Source organism: Melospiza georgiana, chromosome 6 (assembly GCF_028018845.1).
Source record: "Melospiza georgiana isolate bMelGeo1 chromosome 6, bMelGeo1.pri, whole genome shotgun sequence".
Taxonomy (NCBI): domain Eukaryota; kingdom Metazoa; phylum Chordata; class Aves; order Passeriformes; family Passerellidae; genus Melospiza; species Melospiza georgiana.
Window position 1 is genome coordinate 28,398,955 of NC_080435.1, and position 12,506 is coordinate 28,411,460.

General features: G+C 38.6%; 1 protein-coding gene across 1 annotated transcript in view; it reads left to right on the plus strand.

Annotated features, from left to right (window-relative positions):
* Nucleotides 1-12,441, plus strand: part of CCDC73 (coiled-coil domain containing 73) — a 48,939-nt gene extending 36,498 nt beyond the window's left edge. Inside the window, 5 exon segments of the mRNA XM_058025455.1 lie at nt 2,546-2,581; nt 4,083-4,251; nt 4,605-6,134; nt 8,817-8,941; nt 11,585-12,441. Of these exon segments, the coding sequence (XP_057881438.1) occupies nt 2,546-2,581; nt 4,083-4,251; nt 4,605-6,134; nt 8,817-8,941; nt 11,585-11,764 (2,040 nt within the window). The 3' untranslated portion in view covers nt 11,765-12,441.
* The last annotated feature ends 65 nt before the right edge of the window (nt 12,442-12,506 follow it).

The window sequence follows — 12,506 nt, forward strand, 5'->3', positions numbered from 1 at the left end:
CATAAATTTTTACCTAACAGACAGCAGTTAACTTAAGCCACCTATCTTTACTGAACTCTATTCCACAGACATACTTTCCGTGGGTATTTCTCAAATACTGGGGCAGATCCAATTGGCTTCATATATATCTAAGTTCCCTGGAGGTGTGGAAGTAGATCCACCTCTACTCAGAGGAACTGATTTCAGCTCCTCTAAAATCTGAAACACGGGACAGATCAGAAGGTTGTTTTTATCTGTACTCAGGTTATCTAAGTGCTTCAGTTTTAGTTTAAGAAACACCAACCTTTATGTCACGTTGCACATTTAGGAGCCATCAAAGGCACAGCAAGCTCATCAGGTGGTGAGTGCAGGAGGTAAAAGACTTATGCAGTGCAGGCTGAGCCAGAATTGAGCTTGGATTGTTGGCTGAGCCAAATCCATGTTCAGCTCTAGGTGCAGGGCACATATGGGAAGTGAACAAGTGGTTAAGCACACAAAGATGGGCTTTTGGAACAAAAGGAGGAACACATAGCAGCTCTGTTATATCCCATGGTCCCTGCAGCTGTACATACAGATACCACAGATCCATGTTATATCCCCTGCAGCTCTGTGTTATCCCAGGATCAAACTGGATTGCAAATTTGTATTCCAGTCTTCTGTAGAATTGAAAAAATTGGGCAGAGTCAGAAACCATAAGAAAGCTTCCCTGTGCATTGAGTGTGTTCTGTTGTTCAGTTGAGTATTTTCCATTAACTTTAACAAGCAAGTAATGATCTATCTTCAAAGAACGGAAAACTAGTTTTCCATGTATACAATCTTGTTTGGAGTGTTAAGAAAATAGAAGGATACTAGGATTGTAAAAAGAGCTAACTATTGTAGAACTAGTCCATAATTGTCAGTAAAATGGCAAGCACTAAAAATATTTTAGTGTTACAGGGCTTGCAAGGGTCTTCAGGGTGAAGAGAGAGACAAGAATGTTGACCTCATGATCAGAAGGCTTGATTTATTATTTTATGATATATATTACATTATGACTATACTACAAAGAATAGAAGGAAAGTTCTCAGAAGGCTAGCTAAGCTAAGAATAGAAAAGGAATGAATAAACAAAGGTCTGTGTCTCAGCACAGAGTGAGAGCCAGCTCTGCCGTGAGGGGTCAGTAAATCCAAACATCCACCCGACACCAATCACAGATCCACCTGTTGCATTGCACAGCAGCAGATAACCATTGCTTACATCTTGTTGCTGAGGCCACAGCTTCTCAGAAGGGGAAAAATCTTAAAGAAAAGATTTTATGAAAAGATGTCTGTGACATTTTAGGATTTGGAAGAATGTAAAATCAATGTCTTCTCAATGCATGTACATAAGTATGTTTATAGCTAACATACACATACACATGGCTGTGGTCTGGGCTTAATAATGCAAGGGAAATGAGATTTGAAAGGATTACTTCTTGTTCCAAAGCTGAACTCTACAAGGAATGATGCAAATGGTGTATCTTAATAATCACAGTTTCCTTGAATGGAAATGGAATATTGATTTTGTTTAGGATGCAGAATCAAAGTGATTAGGCATTCATGATAAACAGTACTGGTGCTTACTAAGATAGCCTCATGGGTCTGAAAGCAGAAAAGCTTAAAGCATATGCTCATAAATGCAAAAGAAGTCAGATGTCTTCCAAATATACATCTTACACTATCTTATGGCAAATTGCCACACCACTTTGTGTTGTACAATCATTAGATTTCTAAAGCTGGGCAGGTTGGTCTGAGTGGAACAGTGCCAAGAAACTGAAGCTGCAGCAGATCATATTGGTTATCCTGATTTGTGGAATTTCACCTTGTATCACTAATGAGTCAGCCTCTAGTGACACATAAAAGGGAAAGGTGTTGCCTTGGATTTAGATCTTGACTGTGGTTCCAAGTGTTCTAAGGAAATATGCTTATACTTATTTTTACACCCAGTGCAATCTGAAATCCCTGTGGTTATTTGTGGGGCATGAAATTCAAAATGTACTTAAACTTCTTCACACTGATCACCTGTGGAAAAGTAATTAAACAAAAGACATTTTTAAAAGAAAGGTACAATGTCAGACCTCATTACAGACTTGGATTGCAATTTAGTTTAACCTTACCATGCTTCACATTTAGTTTGATATAATTTGTAATTCATCTGTGTACCATTAGAGAATAGGGGTACACCCACCAATGGCTTGCTGGAATTTTTTGTGGGTATATGTACAGAGAGATCTGGTTTTCAGAAGGGTTTGAATTGCATACTATGAAATAGTCTTTTGAGGGAAAAGGATATTTAGGGATATATGTGTTTCTTAGTTAGATTTTACTAAATCACAGGCAAAAAATTAAAATCCAAGTTTAAAAGTTTTGTTATTTAGGTATTTTAGTTTGTCCATCTTGGACCTATTTTTAAAGGGCCGAATTGAATTTATTGAAAAGAGCTATTTGAATTTATTGAAAAGTAGGTTTCTTCAACCCATCTGAAAACCTGGAAAGGAAACATGAAATCTTTCTGCCTTTCTATGAACACTTCATCCTGTTTGTTTCAGATGTAGTCCCCAGCTCAGCCCACACCCACAAATGTGGTAAGTTCCACTGCAGTGGCTGTCTTACTTCTGTAGAAAAGACTAATGTACACAATTATGGAGTGGTGCTTGGTGTTACTGTCTGAAAAAAAGAGCTCCTGGAAACAACAGATTGTAAGCTAATTACAGATTTCAGGAAAGAAAAAGGAATTTTCTACTATTTGTATTCAATAAGCTTGAAAGTGTGATGCCAGGGCTATATTGACAAAAGAAGCAATTTTAATTAAAAACCTAGAAAAGAAGATGTGCAATATATATAATTTCCAAGTGTGACAGGGAAAATAATGATAAAACATGAGGAAAAGAGAAATTTCAACTAACACTTCAAACTGAGGGTGGAGGAAAATAATTTTAGGACCCTCCTCTATTTACCATGACTCCTCCCTCCCCCAAACCAGGAAAGCTGGGAGCCTCAGGGTGTTCCTGTGAGCTGCAGGAAACTCTTTCCAGCAGATTTGTGTTCTACATCTCTACTCTGCCAGCACTGCAACAGCCCCATTTTTTAGCAGTGCTGCCTCCCTGCCTCCCTCCACTCTGCAATATTCTCTGTCCTCCCCACACACCCAGTGCCCAGGCACAGCCCTTGTAACTCCCTCCCACATCCCAGCCTTCCTTCTGCAACACCTCCAGCCACCCAAGTGTCTTCAGCTCTTCCCCACATCTTTTATGGCCTAAGCTCCCTCCCACATCTGCCTCTTTTATATCCTGTCTTTAGGGCAAGAGCCAGCACGTGCTCCTGTCTTCAGCTGCCAGACAGTTGATGATGATAAAGGATGCGTCTCCTTTTGCTTTTATTTTTGGTGGGATTTTATTTTCTTCACTATTTAGGCCCTAGTTTCCACAGAAGTTCACTGACTGCAGCTTTCAAAACTGAACACAAATACACAATGCAGTAGTAGACAAGTGATTTAGACTTTTAAGTAGACAAATCTTTCAGGCTTCAATTCTTGTTGAATTTTACTCAAATCAAAGTTAAAAAGCTATTTGGGAGGGAATGAGAAACTTAATGTCAGGGATTGTAAATTCAGAAGCCTTGTGAAATGAAGTTAAAAGTCCTGGGCATTTTGCTAGAAAGAAAAGTTGTTTATATGTGCTTGTGCTGTTTTTGTGTGTATGTTGTTTATGTGTTTGGGTGTAAACAGCAATCCTGCAGGATTTTTGCACATGGAATCACTGAGCAGGTCACTGAGTGGGCCAGCAGAGAGAGGGAGTAATCCAACCACCACATGTACAGCTCAAATTCCTTCCACTGAGGAATTCTGTCAAATGTATAACTTTGTGCACTGTAATATAGCAGAACCTGAATTCTTTCCTACTCTTCTAGGGTATTAGTCTGCTTTTTTCTTTTCCTCTGTTTACACTTACTTTTTGTGCTTCAGGTCTTTGTTTTCCATCAGAATGTAAAATTAATTTTAAATCTCAGTGCTGAACTTTTTACCTAATCAGTGGCTATAGTAAATTACTAAAATACCTATGATTTTTTTGTTCCTTCCTATGCTAGAGTGGTCAAGAACACTCAAAAGCCAGTGAAATACACGCTTTTCAGAAAGAACATGAGTTTATGCAGTCTGTAAAAAGAAAATACGGTAATTGTGGAAATGAAGAAGAAACTGAAGTAAAAAACACAAGGGACCAGTCTTCAAGCACTGAGGAATTAAAGAGAGATCAAAGTAATAACCTTCCATGGATAATAGAGATAAGTAGTTTTGTTAAGAAAGGCTAAATGTTTTCAGATGTAGCATATGACAAGAGAGGGCTTAAGTCCTGAATTAAATGGTCGTACCTAAAATCTACAGAATGTTAGTATATTCTCTGCTCTCTCAGTTCATAAATATTTTGCAAGTGACCACAGTGCAATACTTGCCTTCAGTAGCTTTTTGACAGGCTTGTGTGTGTAATATAAGATATCACTATTGATATCAATGCTGAGTCCACCTCTTTGGAAATTCTAAACTGTAAAAATAAAACATTACATAACCTCTGGGTTATCAGTCACTAACTAGAGAATGCCCTCACTCTACAGGGTCCCAAGTTCTTGAGAACAGTTTTAAGGATGAAATTAATGTTGCTAGCCCTTGTGAAGCAAAGCAAAGGGAGGCTTCTCCCAGGAGCACCCTCTGCACAGATACTGATTTAATTACCCAAGGACACACCTGGGAAATGCACGGCCCTGGATGCAGAGAGGCAGAAGGAGCAGCACACAGAACATTACCAGATGAAAACAATGCAGATTCAGATCAAAAGGCACAGGACAGCACTGAGCCCTTGGCAGCACACCCCACACAAACAGGGAAGGACTTCTTGGGCAGTGCTGAGACTGTAAGTGCTGACAGGAGAAACAGAAGGCAGGAGGCTGACACCAGCAAGGAAGAACTGTGCAATGCTGCAGGTGAATCAGCTTGTGCCAAGGCAGATGCAAACTCAGACACCAGACAGCACAACAAAAGTGTCCTTACACCTGAAGCACCCAAGCCTGAGTCTGAAGCTGTTCTTTGCACTGAGAAGAGTGCTCTGCATGACAGAAATACAGACAACCACCAAGCTAAGGAGTTAAGTTGTGGCATCCTACCTTATACTAAAGAGAATTCTCAAGCAGAATACCAAAAATGCAGCTTGCTGAATAGTGACAATTCTGTAGGCAGTGAATTACATAAAACAGAAAAAAACTTCAATCTGAGTGGTTTACATAGAGATAAACTTCCTCTGGAACAGACACATGTAGATGCTGAAGGCAGAAATGATGACAATGCCAGAAACATGAACAGCACTGGTGTTCTGGCAGCTGATACTCAACATCCACCAACTGTTTGTTGTGATAACACAAGTGCTGATGATGCTGCTGCAAAAGAATGCAGAGATAATAAATCTCTCGTAGGTACTTTGAATTTATGCCCCCCAAAAACTGAGAGAGGAGTAAATGCAGATGACAGGCACAGCAATCAACCTGAACAAAGCAGTGCTAAACAAACAGGAAATGCTACAAACACATGGACTTCCAATGCTGAAGCCAAATCTCCAGTAAAGGCTGATGGTCTCGAAATTGCTCACAAAAACCCCCCAGCAGATAGGGCATGTGCAGATAAACTAATTCCACATAAAAATGTTAGCAGTGGTACTCAGATACACTCCATCAAAACTGGACATTCCCTGGAGATGAATGCTTCAACAAATAACACACTGTTAAAAGAGAAAAAAGACTCACTGAGTGGAACAGTTTCAGGAATGAAGCTTGCTGAGGGTCACCTGAAAGAACCATGCTCTTTACCCATGAGAACATCTGGAAATTTAGTAAACATAAGTGTAAGGTCATCCTTTGATCTTCCAAACTCAGATAAAAAAGCTGAGAAAACTCCACTATACTTGAATTTTTTAGCTCTCAGTTCTTGTTCAAGAATAAATCAAATGAGAGGTCAAGCTACGTGGACTTCAGCTTCCAAGGAACCTTCCCTTTTGAAAGAGAAACCACCATGCTTAGTGGAAAACACAAACATTATTTCAAACACACAGAGTCAAGATCTCAGTGAAAATGGGGACAGTGGAGAAGCAGGACAAGGTAAGAAAATATAAACAATAATGTTCTGAACCATGTGGTGCTTAGAAAAATTATTAGAAGGTGAAATGTCTATATCTAAACTCAGTGTAGAAAAATGTAAGCCTGACATTTTAGTTATATCATAAAAAGGTGAGATTGCTCTGTTTATGTTATAAATGCAACTAAACAGCTTTAGTTAGCTTGTCAATCAATTCGTTGATTAAATATTTTTTTCTCATATTTCTCTTTGTAAAATAACAGCAGTGCAATGACAAACTGAATTTTGACAGGCATTGCTAACCCTAATGTGGAACATATTCTATCAGTGCTCTGCATGGATCAGAAAAGCATTGAGCAGCTTTTGCAAATTATTCAGTGTTCTCATTTTGCATCAGAATCAGGGTAGATTTTGAGCCAGTAGATGCTTCTTTGAATGGATTTTACAGAAATTTATTTTTTATTTTATTGTACATCTCTAATTTAGATGGACCATTAAAACCATCTGAATGTGCTGAGTGTGTGAAAGGACTTTATATTCTGACTTTATATTCTTTATATTCTGGAAAACATGGAGCTTGAGGTGCTCAAGGAGCATTTTAATCCCCTACTACTGACACTTGGTTATTATCTGTTGAGCAATATTTTGAACATAGAAAATAGTAAATATGAACTTTATTCCATGGGTTTCTAAATCATTACTGAGATGAGGAAAAACTGTATTTTAGATTTGTTTTGCAGTAAAATGAGCTGGTAGATTACCCCAAAAGTGGAGCCCTGGGTGTTTCCCAAAGAGCAGGATCCGCAGAACAGGGTGTTTGTGTCTATAGAGTTTTTGTTGGTGCAGTGTTTTCACCTTCGGCCCTTGAACATACCAAGAGCAGAATGGACTCCCATCCTTAGTTTTGCAGCCAGTGGCAGACAGAAACCCAGCAGTCTGGTTCCTTTACATTGCTCTGTTATGAATTTAGCTCTATATGTAATTTTGTTTCTGTCCTTGGTCTCATGCTTATGGATATTTATGTTCTGATGCACATTTTTTGAAGTTCAGTTTCAGAAATGCTTTTGTGCCTAAAGCAGCAGTAGTGGTAGCAAGGTACCAGAATCCTGATGTCAGATGGCACATTATTTCTTTTAATAATGTGAATTTTGGTATCTGTTTCAATAAAATGAATGCCTAGTTCCATGATGTTCTGCATGTATCTTTTCTGTAAGAACAGACAGAGCTATCTAAATTTCTTCCCTGTGAGTTCCTCCTCCTCTTCTCGTCAGAAACCTTTCTGTATGCAAAGTGCTGGAAATCCAAGTGACTCAGAGATTCATCCAAAGGAATTGGTGGGCAGCTAACTCCAGTCCCTCAGTTGAGTTTCCTCAGTTGAATTCCAGCAAACCTTCATGGTGAGGGTCTTGGTCTGTGTCCCAGATGTGCCTCATGCTGCCAAATTGAGATAGGTCCCTCCTTGAGGCTGCTGCTGTCTGGGAGGGCTGCAGAACCTCCCTGTGAGGGCTCCCACAAGTCACTGCAGCTCCCAGTGATTGTTGTGCTTGGGTTTGTGCTGTTTTGTTTGCAGACCTGCAGTGGAATCCATGTGGGCACTGGACCTATATTTTAAATCTTTTTATTTATATCCTGTATGCTATACTATATACTGACTGGAACACAACCCATTTAGGCATATGGGAGAGCTAGAGGTGAAGAGAATTGGTGAAAGAGTTTAGTAAATCTATCTGAGGGAATTCCTTTCACTGCCTAACCACAGTGCAGTTTACTATTTATATGCTGGCTCCCAGAAAGCAGACACTCCACATCAGTAAATGAAGGAAAGAACTGGGAATGGGAAAGATCTTCCTGGCAGATGCTTAAAAAAGAAAAACACATAACCATTTTCCTGTTCCTCCCAAGAGAAAATGTCAGTATTCTGAAATAATTGTTACATGACCATGAGGTAGCTGCATTTTCACAGCAAAACAAGGTTTTACTGTCAATGCAGTGATCCACAGGCATCTGTGCAGTGGCAGAACAGCTCCTGTTTGCATTGTGAGGAACTGTGACAGAATCCTTGTGCTTTCACCTTGCAAGGAATTTGATGTTGGTTGGAGCAGAATCTGCTGCTGCTGCATGAAGCCTCTGAGAGACTGGAGGCTTATACTTGTCTGTAATTAATCTACTCACCTGCCTTTCCTACCTTTAGTAGGTGGCTATTGCCTGACCACCTGAAACATCAGAGCCATTAACACAAACACTCCTCATTAAAAATAGTTTCTGATTGTCTGAAAAGCTTTGTATTCATGTCTTCTTTTATTACAAGTCACCCTGGAATATCATGTTATAATGGCAATAATTATGCATTTTATTATTGTTGTCAGACAGTCAGTTTAAAGTAATAGTGTTTGAAAAAACATATTCAGTTAGAATATTTAGAATACATATACTTACTATAAATCACTTTTCTGTCATTAACCTAATATGTGAAAATGACAGAAAACATTTTTTATCAAAGTAGAAATATACCTCATCTTTAGAGAAAAAAATAAATGAAGCATGTGAAAGAAAAAAAATGAAGGGCAAAAGCCTACAACAAAGATCCAGGGATTTAAAACAAAAATATTTGATTTTTTAAGATCAGAGGTAAACCAGTTTAGTCATTCACAATTAGTGCCTGGAGATTAAATTGCAGTTGTTACCATTTCCTTTTTGTCAATCAGGTTCTAGCAGTTTGAACAGAGCTGCCAACACTCTGAATGCCTCCAGTATCCACCAGGGAGAGCCTAGTGAAGAATGGAATGCTACAGCAAAGGCTTTTTATGATTCTTCTTTTCCCACAGAACATGTAAGTCAATTAAAAATATTGCAGACCAGACCTCAGTGAGCTAATTCCACAGATATTTGTACAACTGTACCCATCTGGATACTTTAAGGCTGAGTCAATCTCCGAAATAATATCAAAAGGGCAACAAGACACCATTTTTCACAATTAAGGTTGATAGAAAGCAGCAGGAAAAAGTCACAGCATATGAATCAAACAGATGCTAACCAGTCTGTTTGGGAGGGGAGGAAGAGGCTAGTCTATTGTGTACCCTAATAAAAATCATCACTTACAGTAAAAGTAGAAGTTAAAGTAAAAAAAAAGGGAAAATAGTGGAATGTAAAAGTATAAAAACATTGTTTCCTCTATTACTTGATAAGACCATGTCATTTAAAAGAATCCATGGAAGAATAAAAATTCAGCACATCTGTGAATTAGAGCCTATCCATTTATCACACACTGTAGTTATGTGATGCCCTATTTAGAGTAATGTTATTTTATAGGGTAACATTACACAAACGTGTAAAAACCTGTTGTTTCCCAATGCCTCATCACTGCATTTTCAGATGTGTGTTAGACTCTGGAGCTTGAACAGCTCTATTAGAATTTGACCCAATGTTGAATGTATGGTTCAAAAGTGATACAACAATTTACAGCTGCAGCTGACCTTTCCTTTTTAGAAGAGGTTTTAGAGGTATTTTTATTTCTCAGGTATTTAGGGCTGTCTCTGGATGAGGTGTACAATGGTCTCAAGTGGCAGAGTTGGCTGACCAGCAGATAATCAGGTTTTGATGCCATCCACAATCCTTGACATTCACAAGACTGATGTTTGAAATTACACAACTTTCCTGGCCTGGCTCTACTTGTGAATGACACTGAGGTGCATTTTTCACCAAACACAGTGCTGGTATTTACTGTGTGTCTCTTGCTTTTTCTCAGAGGTGGAAACAGGAGCTGAGTGAACTCCACCATGTAACTACAGCTGAAGTAAAGCTGTGTTTCATTATCTGGTTGTGGTTCTGTCTGCTTTGTCACCTCCAAACTAAAGCTCCTGCTCTGCTAGCTAAGAAAAAGCAGAGATGGACAAGAACAGTGCCTTGCTGGTTTCACCTTAGATTTTCTGAATCCTTAATCTACGAAATCTCAGCCTGTAATAGTGCACTCCTTCCTTTCTGTCTTGGTGTCATTCTAATGCCTTCTGTTCTCAACATTTTGTCATTTTAATGACCAAGATAAACAAGCTGTTGGGAGCTGCTTCCTTTGCTTTGACTAATATGTATGATTGCAACTGGAGCAGACTTAAGCCTTCTACAATTTGGGTAATCTCAATCAGTCACAGTACAATACTCCAAAAGGGGATAAAAATTATAGAAATTCTACAAGTGCACTTATAATTCTAGTAAAAATATTAAGAACTGGTTTAAACATCAGTCTGTCCATGCTTGAGTACCACAGTAAGGATGAATAAGCACTCCCAGGTCAGTTTAAAGATGCAGTTTTCAGCACAGGACAGGTTCAGCCCCACATGCTATTTATTCCATAGGGATTTTCACTAGTGGCTTGCAGTGCAGTATGACCTGTTTGTTGCTGAGGCCTTGGGGAAAAGCATGAGAGAATTAACAGGTTGAAACTTTCACTGCTCAAATGGAGAAGTTATTTCCTCAACACAAGGGAGATGCCAGTCATTACTGACCTGAAGTACCAGTACCTTCAGCCTGCATTGTTACAAATGCAATAGTGAACAATTTGCATTAATTTTATTGTTCATATTTTAAACTTTAAGAAATGCTTATACACTAGTGAAGGTAAGCTTTGGCACAAAATTAATGTGCTAAAATAAAAGTAGGTCTGATAAAGACATAGAAAGGCTGGGGCACAGTTGCCCAATATTAAAAAAATGACTGAGCAGAGGGGGAAGGTCTCCTCTTGTAATCCTTGCACAGGAGCAGAGTCTGAGAGGTGACCTTGCAGCTCACAGAGCCAGTGCTGCAGGGGAGCTGCTGGTGCTGCATGCTGCTCCCCCAAGAGCCACACAATCCCACATTACAGGTGGAAAACTCATCATTCAAATGCAAGGGTTTTGCTCATCAGGCAAAAAACCTGTTTCCCTACTGTGTTGCCATCTGTCTTTGATTGGGATAGATGGGAAGTAGCTAACAATAATATATCAAAGAGTAATTAAAACTATCAAAAGAACAAAAAGATCTTTAACATAAAAAAAACCAATCTGTTACAGACTGTGCATTACTGATGTTTGCTTTCTAATCCATACAGTGAAGTGGAGAGGGAGTTAACACTATAAACCTCATGATTTTGGGTTTTGTTAATCAAATGCTTGCCTAGCAATAGAAATGTCAATTGCAACATTAAACTCTTTAATTAAGCTATTTATTTTGCTAATCTGCATTCTAATAAAAGCTTGTCTTATTTAAATCACACTCTTGATCCAAGTCTTATGTTAAGGTTTGGTTTATAAAAGTGTAATTGTCATTATCAAATTTTATAAGTCAAATACAAGGCAAACACTTCAAATTAAATTTGTTTTCTCCAGTTGATTTATTTTCCTGTTAACATTTCCTCTCTTAATGCTCAACAGAATCCAACAATCTGAACCTCTGTATGTGAATTTCACTGGGTTATCAACTGCTAACATTTGTATCCCGTCAGGTTAAAGAAGGATTTGCTGCTTTTGTTACTCCAGCAAGAAGTGACAAAGCACTCAAAGATGAGGACAGCTGCTCTCTTAGGAACTCCAGTATACAAAACCAAATAGGAGGAATTGAGAAATTACTGAATTTGGAGAGACTTCATTCAGCAAGAAAGAGAAAATATGAAGAAGGCCAGTGAAGATGAGCACCAGGAGATAAGCATGCTTTTAGGCACAGACAGATCACTTCCCTAACCCAGACTGTAGAGGTATTCCTAGAATATGGTATATATGTGTCGTTTCATGTTTATATAACATGTTAACAGTTCTTATGTTCCAAAATGTATCCAATTCCTACTCCTAATGTTTGTTCTGGTTCTGCAATCAAATTCAAGTTATTATTGGCTTTGCTCAAAGTTAAAAAGTTCATCAGTTAATGTTTTTATGTATGTTTTGTAAAATTAAATAATTAACTGTACCCTTCTCCTGCTCCTCAGAAGTTTTGGCTGAAATAGTTCAATTCATTTTCTCTGACAGACTACTCACTCAGTTTTCAGGCAAAATCACCTCCAACCGTTTCGGGATGCAATGGGTTCTGCAAACATTTACAACTACTTCCAGCAGTTCTAAGTGGCAGAAGAATCTTCTGCTCACCTTTACTGCCAAATTATTGAAGTCTATCTGTTGTAGTTTCTGTATCAGTGAGGTCCCTTCCAACACTGAAGGATCAGGTATGACTACAGAAATAAGGCAGCAGGATCTGGTTTCATGAAGCTTCACTTCTCTTGGTTCACATTTCTTCTCCCTTATGTTGAAGGGAAATTTTCTCTTACTTTAGAAATACTTGCACTATTATTTTTCTGACCTCCCTCACTTCCTCCCCACAAGTCCCCATACTGTAAAATGAACAAAAGAAACATAACCAATATTGCCAGTTTCTTG